This window comes from Carcharhinus amblyrhynchos, chromosome 5 (genome assembly GCF_965287045.1).
Source record: "Carcharhinus amblyrhynchos chromosome 5, sCarAmb.v2.hapA, whole genome shotgun sequence".
Classification (NCBI taxonomy): Eukaryota; Metazoa; Chordata; class Chondrichthyes; order Carcharhiniformes; family Carcharhinidae; genus Carcharhinus; species Carcharhinus amblyrhynchos.
This window is the reverse complement of record NC_137328.1, coordinates 93,229,078-93,243,035: the sequence shown is the minus strand read 5'-3', so window position 1 is coordinate 93,243,035 and position 13,958 is coordinate 93,229,078. Positions and strand designations below refer to the sequence as shown.

The following is a 13,958-nucleotide window of genomic DNA, read 5'->3' as shown; positions in this document are numbered from 1 at the left end:
TTAGTCACAAGGGTTACATTAACACTGCAATGAAGTTACTGTGAAATTATTGATTAAATATGTTTTAATTAATTTGATCAATATGTCAGTGAATTAGCCAACATCTGTATGCAACATTACTGTGAATACACACGGTCCTTTAGTTATACCAACACTTTTGAATGGATGGAGAGTGATTTTAATATGCAGTGTGACATTATAGTTGGGATGTTGCTTCCAAACCTCTAGCCAAGTGCATTAGATTTAATGGAGTAAAACCATCTCCATTTCACTTCCCTTTTGATGTGGAGATGCTCACACTGGACTGGGGTGGGCACAGTAAGAAGTCTCTCAACACCAGGTTAAAGTCCAACAGGTTTATTTGAAATTATGAGCTTTTGGAGCGCTGCCTCTTCATCCGCTTACCTGATGAAGGGGCAGTCAATCTAAATAAATGTGTTGGACTTTAACCTAATGTTGTGAGACTTCTTACTGTCCTCACATCACTTTGATTTTGCACTGGCTGTTGTAAATCTCCAAACAAGTGTGAACTTATGGGCTGTATTTTATCAGTCCTGTATAAATGAGCTGGAAGATGGGAAGCCTTATAAACTGGCGGCAGAAAGTACTGTGAGGAGAGCCCGACTTCTTCCTGACACCAGAAGATTTTCTAAATTGCAGGAATGGCTATAATGTGGCCATCTATTGACCAAAGGTAGATGGTCTGTTCAAATAATTAATAGACCATTTAAGGATCACTTCCCATCCCCAAAGGCATTTTACTTCCCACCTTCAATACTATCTTGGGGAGACTGCCAGGTAAACCGTGCAGCTCTTAGCTGGTCTTGAGGTTGGAGTTGGGGTGGGGCTTCTGGAATGGGCATTCCATCACCCAAAGAGGGCCCTCATAGCAGCTGTGACTGCCTCTTACGCTCCGATGCCACTGCTGGAAGGTTCTGCCCTCTGTAATCAGAGGGATCTGTCTGTCTGGCCCCAGCATATTAAATAAAAAAGCTTTCCTGTCCTTCAAAGGTATCTCATAATGTTGGCATCCATTTCTTCTGTGGGCAACTCTGCTGAGCTTGCTGTTCCTCTGATTTGGCTGGCAACTCTGAGGGGCAGGCTGTTGTTATCAAATAGACAGTGATCCCAACAGTGGCCTCTTATTTGGTCGCCATTAGTAATAATTTCTCATTGCCCCTCCCCATGGATTTTCAATCTGCCTCCAGTCCCAGTGACAGGATCTCCTTGCATCTGAGAAAATTCTGGCCTGCATTTCACAAGTGCTTAGGCAGCCTATCAGATTCTTGGGAATTTTTTAAACTTTGACATGAATATTCTAAATGTTAAGAAAAGATGTGCGAAAAATCAGCTGCCTGCATTGAAATTCATAAACAAAGTTCTATTTCTCAATATAATCGAATGGTCATTTAGCACAGGGATCTGTGAATGTCACATAACATATTCTTGGATTTATAATGATACTTTCAGGCCGATGCATTATATTTTGTTTAGCATGGCATTTAAATATTTTAGAAGCATTGGGCATTCAGTTCATAATGTCAGGAAGATTGTATGATGTGGAAATGCCAGCATTGGACTGGGGTGAACACAGTAAGAAGTCTCTCAACACCAGGTTAAAATCCAACAGGTTTATTTGGTAGCAAAAGCCACTAGCTTTTGGTGCACTGCTCCTTCGTCAGTTAAGTGGGAGTTCTGTTCACAAACAGGGCATATAAAAAGACACAATCTCTATTTACAAAATAATGGTTAGAATGCGAGTACAGGAAATCAAGTCTTAAAGGTACAGACAATGTAAGTGGAGAAAGGGTTAAGCATAGGTTAAAGAGATGTGTATTGTCTCCAGTTGGGACAGTTAGTGAGATTTTGCAAGCCTGGGCAAATCATGGGGGTTACAGATAGTGTGACATGAACCCAAGATCCCCATTGAGGTCATCCTCATGCATGCAGAACGTGGCTATCAGTCTCTGCTCAGCGACTCTGCATTGTCCTGTGTCGTGAAGGCACCTTGGAGAATGCTTACCCAAAGATCAGAGGCCGAATGCCCGTGACTGCTGAAGTGATCCCCAACAGGAAGAAAACACTCTTGCCTGGTGATTGTCAAGTGGTTTCATTCATCTGTTGTTGTAGCATCTGCATGGTCTCCCCAATGTACCATGCCTCATGACATCCTTTCCTGCAGCATATCAGGTAGACAATGTTGGCCGAGTTGCAAGAGTTTGTACCGTGGATGGTGTTCTCGTGAGATTATGGCATCCGTGTCAATGATCTGACACGTCTTGCAGAGGTTGCAATGGCAGGGTTGTGTGGTGTCGTGGTCACTATTCTCCTGAAGGCTGGGTAGTTTGCTGCATGATGTGGGTATGCTGGCGTTGGACTGGCGTAAACACAGTACAAAGTCTGACAACACCAGGTTTTAGTCCAACCGATTTATTTGATAATAGACTCACAAGCTTTCAGGGTTAGTCCCTTTGTCAGGTGAATGGAGAGTTCTGGCCTCAGACAGAGCATATAAAGCACAGACAGTTTAGAGATTACTGATTAGAATGCAAATCCTTACACCTAACCTGCTGTTCAAGACCTGAAGTGGCTGATAATGTGAGTGGAAGGAGCACTGATCACAAGTTAAAGAGATGTGTATTGTCTCCAGACAGTACAGTAAGTGAGGTTTTGCAAACCCAGGCAAGTCACGGGGGTTACAGATAGTGCGACATGAACCCAAGATCCCTGTTGAGACCGTCCTCATGTGTGCGGAACTTGGCTATCAGTCTCTGTTCAGCGACTCTGCAGGCGAACACTTCAGTGGTCACGGGCATTCAGCCTCTGACCTTCGGGTGAGCATTCTCCAAGGCGGCCTTCATGACACACGACAGCGCAGAGTCACTGAACAGAGACTGATAGCCAAGTTCCGCACACATGAGGCCGGTCTCATCAGGGATCTTGGGTTCATGTCACACTATCTGTAACCCCCGTGACTTGCCTGGGTTTGCAAAACCTCACTTACTGTACTGTCTGGAGACGATACACATCTCTTTAACTTGTGATCAGTGCTCCTTCCACTCACATTGTCAGCCACTTCAGGTCTTGAACAGCAGGTTAGGTGTAAGGATTTGCATTCTAATCAGTAATCTCTAAACTGTCTGTGCTTTATATGCTCTGTCTGAGGCCAGAACTCTCCATTCACCTGACGAAGGGACTAACCCCGAAACCTTGAGAGTCTATTATCAAATAAATCGGTTGGACTAAAACCTGGTGTTGTCAGACTTTCTACCTAGTTTGCTGCAGACAGTGGTCTGTTTGAGATTGTGCAGTTGTTTGAAGACAAAAAGTAGGGGTGTGGGGATGGCCTTGGCAAGATGTTCATCTTCATCAATGACATGTTGAAAGCTCCGAAGAAGATGTTGTATCTTCTCTGCTCCAGGAAAGTACTGGATGACGAAGAGTACTCTGTCTGCCGTGTCCCGTGTTGTCTTCTGAGGAGGTTGGTGTGGTTTTTCGCTGTGGAGCATCGGAACTGTTGATTGATAGGTCAAGCACCATATCCTGTTCTTATGAGGGCATCTTTCAGCGCCTGGAGGTGTCTTGCGATCCTCCTCATCTGTGCATATGGAGGGCTTGTCCATAGGGAATGACTTCTTTAACGTGTTTAGGGTGAAAGCTGGAGAAGTGGAGCATCGTAAGGTTATCCATGGGCTTGTGGCACAGTGAAGTACTGAGGTGACCGTCCTTGATTGAGATGCATGTGTCCAAGAATGCAACCGATTCGGGAGAGTTGTCCATGGTGAGTCTGATGGTGGGATGGAACTTGTTGATGTCATCATATAGTTGTTTCAATGATTGTTCACCATGAGTCCAAAGGAAGAAAATGTCATTGATTTTTCTAGTGTATAGCATCGGTTGAAGGTCTTGTGCGGTGAAGAGGTCTTGTTCGAACCTGTGCATGAAGGTGTTGGCATATTGAGGTGTGAATTTGGTTCCCACCGCTATCCTGTATGTCTGGATGAAGAACTGGTTGTTGAAGGTGAAGACATTGTGGTTCAGGATGAAGTGGGTGAGTTGTAAAATTGCATCTGGAGATTGTATGGCAAGTTATTTTTAAAGTTCACCTTCTCTCTGGTTTCTCTAAGTTTTGACCATGGATCTATTGGTGTGCAAATGAGCCTTCATTATCTGTCACTACATTGGCTGTGTGTTTGACCATTTAGGGGGCTTCATAGCTGAGGTTGACTGTGTCATCACTCAGTGTTCATAGATTTATCGTAGAAGGTGTGGATATCATGAACGATTAGAAACTATGACTGATATATTTGTTACTTCCATGTTTGAAATTTTATAGTGTTCAACCATTAGTTATGGATATTTTGGATTGAGGAATAAAGTTATTATTTATTATGGGGAATTCATGTGGCATCATAACCCATGAGAGCAAAACCTGAATAGTTGATGGATGATGTTATCCTGAGATTAAATTATAAACTTAATAATAATCCTTTTTCATTGAACAGATCTGTTATTTCAGAAACAATGCAAGACATTTCAAGCTTTTGCTAAAGTCATGTTGATTGAATGCTGGATTTACTGTAATACCACTGCAAACTAACAGGATCATATGGTTCATGAGGTTTCATAATGGAACCACTTTGCAATTCTAAGCCCTAAATACAATGAAATGAAGTGCCTTGAATATAGTTGTTGCATCTTTGTATTGATAATCTGACCATGAGGTTGCACTGTTGAGTGGAAGTTAACCTGTTCAAGGCTTATCTTGGAGTCATTTGTTCATTAGCACTACCCAACAATCTTTGATAATAAATTTAAAATGTTCTAACTGTCAAAAGACTCTGCTATATGCGGGTGCTTTTTGATCATTTCAAGCCTTTCTGTTTGTCCGCATTCTCTATCTCCTGCTGTTTGCCTAAGCCTTCTTGTGACTTGAGCGTAATTTGATTAAAAGTATTCAGAAACATCCTGCTTTTTAAAATTTTTATTCAAAAAAGTTACATAAAGTTGGTTTTGCAAATGTGATTCTCAGATGTTGAAGGACACAATTTAAAAAAAAAAGTAATAAAAAGGGACTTCAGAAATAGCTGCTTTACTCAGTAGGAGTTGTGGAGTTAAGTAGACGCCGTAAATGGATGTGTTTCCTGAGGAAGGAGAGGTTGAGAGATGTGAGAAAGTGGATAATTGAAGATTGATTTTTCTAATAGAAGTGCTTCAGAAGGAACAGAGGTATATGTTCAGGATAGCATGGCAGATGACTTGGCGGAGAATTGGACATTGATGGGATTCCTATAATATTTCTGCTCTTGTCCTTCTCAGTGGTAGAGGTCATCTGGCTGGAAGATACCGTTATAGTAAGTTTGGTGAGTTGCCACAGTTTGCTGTGGAGAAGAGGATGGATATCGGCAGACCTCAAATGAAGCATTGTAAATGTTTCAGTTTAAGTGCCATTCAGCTTTGAACAAAATGGAGATGGGGACTACTTTGAATCACAAGCAACACTCAAAATCCATATATCAAGCAAATCCCATTGTATTGCTCATGGCAGCAGTGTGAGGCCCATTGTTATCCCCTATTCCAGTTAATATTGCAGTGCCTGTTTATACCTCTAATAGCTGCACCTAGTGGCAGAATTTGAGTACTGCAGACTTGAATTCATAATTCATTTTCCTGGATAAGTATGAACTGTTCCAAATGGTTAATTGCTTAAAATACCATAAGTTGAATTGATTGGTATAGATGTTCACATTCAGAATGTGTTGACGTTATTTCCATATATCTGCTAACAAACCAAAACATTTGATTCTTAAATGGCATTCATGTGCTATTTTGTTTGTTCTTCACAGTATTCGCCAAGCATGACAATGAGCGTGTGATCTTGCATCCATCCTCTTGATTAAGACCAGAATGGTTTGCCCTCTTAAAAGATGAAATAAGTACATCCAAGAGAAGAATGAAATATTTTACAAAGGTCTACAGGAAACAGAGGTTTTGATTCTAGCAAAGGCCCTGTTGTTCTTCTGTAAATGACAATAGTATCTCATTGTGTACTGAAAGCGGGTCCAAAATATTCTTTTTAAGTTTACAAAACCTCAGAGACTGAACAGTTCAACCATTTAAATGTAGGAGATGCCTGATCTAGGTGTCGCACAGTAACTTACATGACCTCCCACAGTTTAATACGACATGGTGTGCTTGATTCAGCTGTCTGAAAGAATACAATCAGAAACACGGCTTAATGTGAGTCTTTTTTCTGTTTTTCCCTTCCAAATTCATTTTTTAGTCTAAATATCTCAAGTTATGTTACTTGTAATTTTGTATTGCATAAACAGGCTCTGAATAATACCTCTTTTTATGCTTTATAAGACATCATTGCTGGTTAGCAGAACAAATATACTAGCCAAACACCATAGGATAAGATAAACATGGAAGGGAAAAAGAAAAGCAAATGAATATCTTGCACTTAACATTGCGTTCAGTAAGTGTTATTCATTGAATTAGAACTGCATTAATTGTCCTGTGTTATAGAAGAGAGCCTGTCTTTTAATCATATAGTGTGGTGGTGGATTCAGGTCCTTAACTACAGTTCTGGCATATCTGTGTTGAACACTATATAGGATATGCTAATGATCATTGATAATAGCCAATAAGTGCTATTGTAATTGCAGCTCAGAAATTGCAGAATTTTGTTTTTTCTTCTTTATTTTTCCCCTTTACCCTGATAACAGTAAAATGTGCTGAGACATAGTGATCTGGGCATGTGATCTGAAATACTTGAGGTCAGTTGTAGAATCTGTTGACCATGGTCCACCACTAACAGAAGATGGCCAATCTTCCTCATTTAATGTCACCCCATAAAGATCTGCATTTTAGCCATTACCTCTTTTTAAAGAAAAAAAATGAAAATGAAACTATCTTTTGTAAATTTTCATGTATTCCTTATTCTTCCTTCTGTGCAAAATGATATATTGTAAATGTACATTATGTGTAGATTGTATCAAACTGCAGTTTTTGTTTGGTTTGGTTTTTGATTTGTATGTGTATGAGATTGAGGGTTCTCAAAGTTACTGCAGTTAGGGCCTTTTCCTTTGGGAATGTTTTCTGGACTGAGAGTGGAATCAATGTAAAATTTTTGTACAAACTAACTTCAGTTCTCAGACCACATAAAGGGAAGATGGAATTGCCATAAGGAATAATGATTTCAAAACACATTTTAATTATACATGCTGAAAAATTATACAATTATGCTGTAACAGATTTGAGGTTAACTGACTCATTGCAATTGATAACTCCTGTTACAAATACAATTTTCGATTGGAGGCGAATAAATTGAAGTATAGAACATAATTTTTAAACTTTTCAGAGACTTCGACATGGGAACTAGTGATAATGACTGCACAATACAACATTGGAGGAATTTCTTTGCGATTGATCAATGTACTTGTGACATTTTGTTATGAGTTATAATGGTGGCAGTGGATCCCTCTATTGAGAAACTAAGCAATTAGTGAACACTTAGTGACATAACAAAATAAGAGAATTGTATATGTCATCCTTTCTGTGGTTCCTCATTTGAAAAGGCCCTAACACGTGGAGTTTCTGTATAACAACTTGATCATTATAACCTTTTGCCTGCATGAAATGATATGTATAAGTGAAACAAAAAAGGCATCGCCACACCCCAAAAAAACTTTAATATGGTCAGTCAGGCCTTTTTTCTTGTATTATCTTTTGAAAATGATTTATATATTAACCAGAAACATAATGCCAGTACTAAGTCAAATGCATAGTAATCGCACACAATTTTGAATTTCAGTCTGAATACAATGCCTATTGTTGAGGTGGTTATAGTTAGCTTTCCTTTAGTGACAGTTTGCTGAAATATGATGACATTTTTGTGACTTTTGTGAAGTTATGCCAGTATGGCATATTTAATGTTGTGATTTAGAGCACTCTGGTTCTGGGAAGAACTGGCCTGTTCTCACCAAATGATCTGAGCATGCAAGTAAAACTGTTATACAAGTCATGGCTTGTGCTAAAGAAAGGCATTTCGAGCTCTCAGTTTTTTTACTGAACCAGGCCAAAATGCTGTTATCTCTGTAAGCTTCCTTGGAATCCTGAGTACATTTTATATTTTGTCTTGTTTTGGAATTCTGGAGAGGTGTTCTTTAGAACTGAGATGGACAGTGTTACTCATCCAAGTGGTTCATCTAGCCTTGTTATATTAAACCATTTAAATGAAAAAAGTATCACAGCATTTGCACATTAAGTATTTGGGGTACATATTGATAGCAGATAACTGGTTTATATTTTCATAAGCCACTGCCCACCTCCAACAACCTGAAAGAAAATGTGCTTTCTTGCTTTTCGTTTCAGTTTTATAAACTATTTATAACTCATTAAAGTTAATTTGATTTTCTTGCTGAGAAATAACATATTTCAAAATTATTCTTAAAATAATCGGGGTGATTTGTAAAATTTGACCAAATCTGGCAGGGATTGACAAGATATTATTTGTCATCAGCGTGAGGCCTGAAGTACGCATGATCACCACCTCATTTCAGTTATATTGGTAAACTTCCAATGCTGAGCAGCCAGGCTGGGGACAGTTGGGATACTTGCGGCTGCTTTGTGAAGCCAGGCCCAACATTAAGGAGGTTGAAGTGGGAAATTGCAGGAGCCCTGCAATGAACAGGAACAGTTTTGGAAAATATCAATGCTTAAAGCTCCACTCAAAGTGTGCACTTCACACTGTTGACTAGATATGTATTGGAATCTTAAATACGGTGTAGGACCTCTGATTTTCATACAATGTAAGTACAACCTCCCATTTGTTTCAGGCAGGACACTGCTCACCTGTTTCCTAGACTGCTTCAAAATCGCAGTCAGTGGGAGTGGGGCAGTTAAGGTTGCAACATGACTTATATTCCACTACCACCCTGTTTCCACCCAAAATTTAGAAAAAAAAATCACCCTAATGATTTTTGATATTTACACACAGGTGTAATTTGTTTAGAGGGTCTGTACATATTTGTATATGCATGGTCTGTCCCTTCTGTTCATAAAAGCACTGAATATTATGAGGTAGCACCGTTCATTTTTCTAAACTGGAGTCCAGTTTAATCCAGTATATCATTGTATAATATTTGTTAGGTCAATAAATTTAATAAACTACATTTCCAATATCTCGGTCCCTCTTCTAGCTTCAGACCATTGGAATTGCTTCACACCCAACAAGCATTTGAACGGGTTTAACAGCCAATATCTTACGAGATGAACTTTTAATTTGTCCAAATTGTTTGATTGTAGGAATATTTAGTTAATTCAAAATGTACTGTGATGAATATTGATTCCAACATCTGAAATTATAGTGTTAATGTTTCAAGTCCAATATGACTGTTTAATATGAGTTATATTGGACTCAAACGTTAACTCTGTTTCTTGCTCCACAGATGCTGCAAGACCTGCTGAGTTTTTCCAGCACTTTCTGTTTTTATTTCTGGTCTCCAGCATCTGTAGTATTTTGCTTTTATCTGAAGTTATATTTCACATTTGATTGGTATCTTTAGTGGTCACATGCTAAAATTAGTTCAGTTTTGATAAATTGTGTAACTACAACCACAGTGCAACACAGAATATTTCCGATTAGCAGGATTGTTCAAGTCAATGAAGTTCAAAAGGCTAACTTGTAAAGTTAGTTGTGAAAATTAATTTTGTGACAATTTTCCCTTGTGTCCTGCTATATTTGTAATATTGCCTTTACTTTGTGCCTCTCATTGAGAAATGGTTATTTGAGAGGAAATCCCACCTGAAATGGGAAATTCCCATAAGCAGTACTCTTAGGATCTAATAGGCCAACACTTTTGGAATTAGAAAATCCAATGATATTTTACCATTTGCCACTATTTTTCCAACATTTGCACAAGAGATTATTAAAGGCAAATATAAATAAATTTAATTCTGCGATGGATAGGTAGCTGCAATAACAGAGTGGTAATTGTTCCAAAAGTCGTTCTGGTGTGTTATGTAAAATAATGTAGTTTGTGTAAGAAACTTTGTCTTGACTATGGTTTATACTGTAAAATACTGTTGTAAAGCGCAAATTGATTCCATGTAGCAAGTGTGTTTCTGTAGTTATTGTTAGTATGTCACTGAATTAGCCGATTCTTTATTATTTTATTTTATTTTGTATTTGATTTTTGCCTTGTCGAGCATGCTTAACCAATTCTGGAATCTCTGATGTGGATTGTATTAAGGATTTCAGCCAACTAAACAGAAACTGCCAGAAAACACTAAATTCAGCTCTTCTAATTGAAATATCATTTTGCCCTGAATATCTATAGTTTTTTTTTAATGAAAAGAGCAGTTGAGTATATTTTCCTCTGACTTCAAAATGACAAATTCTAGATGAAACATTAATAAAGATGCAGGTAACTGTGGAATCCAGTGATACATTGCATCTCATTTATAGGCACATGATGTAAATTGCACTTACATAAAAACTGCAAAGTTAAACAGATTGTTTTCCGAACGATTAATTTACAGAAGGAGGTACAGTATCAAATAAATGCTTATGGGCCTGCCTTGTTTTGATCTATCTTTTTATTGGTTTGTACTTTCTCCCAAGTATCAAAAAAATTGCACATTTTTTACATAGCCTAAACTTTTTATGAAGTTCATATACTTACAGGTAATTATTGGAAATTATTTTGTTTTGACTTATTTTGAGTGATCCACACTTTAAAACTTAACTGAATTTCTTGAAGAAAACATAGATGAATTACTCTAAAAACTGTTGTATAGTAATGTTTTTTTAATCTAAATTTAGCTGAGTTGGGCCAAAGAGCAGCTATACTATGTTTTTCAGACAACTTGATTTTTTAGTACATTTCTTTCTGAATCAAATTCACTGTTCCATTAGTGCTGTACTTGGGTAGTTAGACTCATTCTGGAAAACAGTTTACCTGACTTTTATTCTGATGCATATAAAATCGTCAGTAATATTTTAACCAGTTAAATTTATGTTGCCAGATAGACTTAAAAATGTTAACCCTGTGCTCGAAACTATTTGTACAGTAGCTGGGGAAGTCCTGGTATTTGGATTGCATTTGTATTTGGTGTCTACTGTTCTGAAGAAACTGCTGGAAAGAATTGTTTCTGAGAATGTAAGGTTGGAATGGCACTTCAGGAGGTAGAAATTCATGATTTCTGGTCATTGTACTGGAAGCTGTCACAGATCTACTAACCAATAACATTGCTACAACTGTAATACACACCTAAGAAAAAGAAATGCGCTTTTTCACTTTGTTCTTCAAATCAATTTGATGTAATAAGCAGCCACCAAATATCCTGAATTCCAGTTCGTTACTTCCATTAAGAATAAAATTGAAACATGTTTTGCTTTTCAGTGAATTTAAATGATACATGTTACAAATTCCAATCTTTATGATGTGTGGTCCATGAGTATATGAAAGAATCACCATAGTTCAGTACCCATTTAAAATTGAAAGATAATATAACTTTAGGTTTTTAGGGCAAATTTAATTTATGCAGATAGCTTATAGAAGTTGCTGTATAAAGTTTGAAGCATATCTTGATGGCTGCCCAGCACTGCACAACATTGCATGAACTATGTGTAAAATGAATTTCCTTATCCCAATGTTTTACATTTTTGTATTTGTTCCTGCAGGCACAACAGTATTGTATTTAATAGTTTTACCTTCACTTTTCTTTGTGTTCCTGAGTACTAATTAGCAATGTGTTCTGGTTTATTGTTCAGCACATTATGTATTACACCATTTGTATGTTCTTTAAATTGTAAAGTTTCTTAGATTGAAAAAAATGCTCATTAAACTGTTACAACAAATGTATAATAGGCTTTGTTCCTTTATTTAAATATTAAATATATGCCAAGCTTCCTGAGTAGATATATTAATATTAGGCAAAGGCCTGGAACTGTTCTAACGGAATGCCAGGTGAATCAATGACCTGAGGGTGATAACTTGTCTGCACAATTTTATTCTGTTTAGAGCTTTTTTAAAAATATAGATAATACCTGCTGCTAATGACCTAATTTCCCCTTTCACACATAAGCTTGTAAAAACAATGTGAATTTGGGTAATTGTTTTACTGGTTCACATCACTTGTGCAGACGAGACCTGTGTTACTGAGGTAGATGATATACATTGCAAAAGAAAACAGCATTCTAAGGTAAAGTGAAAGGGAAAATAAATTAAAACCGTGAGATCAGTGTTAGGGTAAAATTCGATAATGAAATTTGTTGCTGTCTAAAGTAGTCAGATGTACTACTTTAATCACAGGTTGAACTTGTATATAATGACCATCATAGATAGAGGTCATAGAGGTTTACAGCATGGGACAGCACGTTACCAATATGATCGGCACAACTGGTTCATGTGAAGCTGAATCGTCCGTTGAGTGGTAATCACTTTTGGATGGCCACAATGCTCCTTTTTTTACCGTAAGATGGAGTTCCATACTTCTGGCCCAGCCATTCAAACCAAACCGAAGAAATGTTCTGTGAGTCCTTCATTGTAATGCAGGATCATTGAGGGGACCCAAGCCATGCCCCCCTTTTACACGCTAGCTGCTGTATTGTGGCATGTAAAGAGCTTAAAACTCCCAAAATCACTTTGAGAAACTATGGAGAGAAGGTGTGTATGATAAATGAGTGAGACAGTAATGTGGCGGATCGGTGGGGTGGATGTGGAGGTAGGCTAGCAAGTAAATGGGTGACGGAATAGGGCGGTGTAGTAGTGGTGATGGTGGCAGGGATCAGTAATACAGTTACTTAAGAGTTAGAACTTTTTCTGGGCGACTATTCTTTAACTCAAGAGTTTTTGAGGGTTCTAGTTGCAGGAGAATTGCCCATGCAAGTGCAAACTTTCTGGAAAATTCCTGCATATTCGATGTGACTGGATTTCTGAGGGGTCCCCAATGAATTTTGCTGGGGAATGGTTATGGGTCATGACCATCTGGAGATTGGAAGTTCTGGATGTTCTTGTTTAAATTAATAGCAAACAGTGTTTGAGTATTAGTGAATATTTTTACGAGATGGTGGCAGGAATAAAAGCATTAAAAACAATGGCTGGAGTTGTGGTCAATGGCAGAGAAATGCTGTTTATCTTTAAGTGTGCTGATAGCTGTCCACAGAGCTTTTACAACCTTTTGAACATAGACATGTTGTTGTCAGGTGTTGTCAGGTCATTAACGCTATTTTAACTATTAATTCCACCTTTAGTAGTCAGGGTACCTGTTTCCTGGACTGTCAGCAAAGTGCACAGCGTGAAGAGTGTTGTCAGTGAAACTGACAAACTGGGAAGGCTTTTATTCAGCAAAACTGAATGGCTGCAGCCATGTTTCTTCTCTCAGAGAGTGCTATGACTGCTTGATTGCTAACTTTTGGAAGGCACCTCACCTATCTACAATGTCACACCTTCAGCCGCACTTTCCTGCCATCAGCCGTGACCAATGCATCAGAGCAGCTTATGCAGCTGAACCTCGCATCCCTGATCTGGGATGAGAGGAGAAGCGACACCAGTGCCAATAGCACCTATTTCAGCATAGCACATGCTCCAGCAGCACCAGCTGTTTTCCCATTGGCTGTTTGCCCCTTCCAGGGCAAAATAGGTGGACACCAAGATCCGGCTGGAAGGAAATGAAATTGCCAATATAGATTTTTAAAATATTTGTTCAGGGGATGTGGGCATTACTGGTCGAGCCAACATTTATTGCCCTTGAATTGAGTGATTGCCCAAGCCATTTCAGAGGGCATTTGAGGCAGCCACATTGCTGGGGGTCTGGAGTCATGTGGACCAGACCAAGTAAGGGTAGTAGAATTCCTTCTCTAAAGGACATTGGTGAACCAAATGGATTTTTACTACAATCAACAATGCTTTCATGATATCATTTGGCTTTTAATTCCAGATTTGTACTGA

The 13,958-nt window shown here is 38.4% G+C and overlaps 1 protein-coding gene across 7 annotated transcripts in view; it reads left to right on the top strand.

Moving 5' to 3' along the window:
* Positions 1–11,854, top strand: part of LOC145343183 (single-stranded DNA-binding protein 2) — a 406,347-nt gene extending 394,493 nt beyond the window's left edge. For all 7 annotated transcript variants that reach the window (XM_080189193.1, XM_080189192.1, XM_080189190.1 and 4 more), the window contains one exon: positions 5,847–11,854. In XM_080189193.1, coding sequence (XP_080045319.1) covers positions 5,847–5,876 — 30 coding nt within the window. In that variant the 3' untranslated portion in view covers positions 5,877–11,854. The remainder of the gene's footprint in view (positions 1–5,846) is intronic.
* The last annotated feature ends 2,104 nt before the right edge of the window (positions 11,855–13,958 follow it).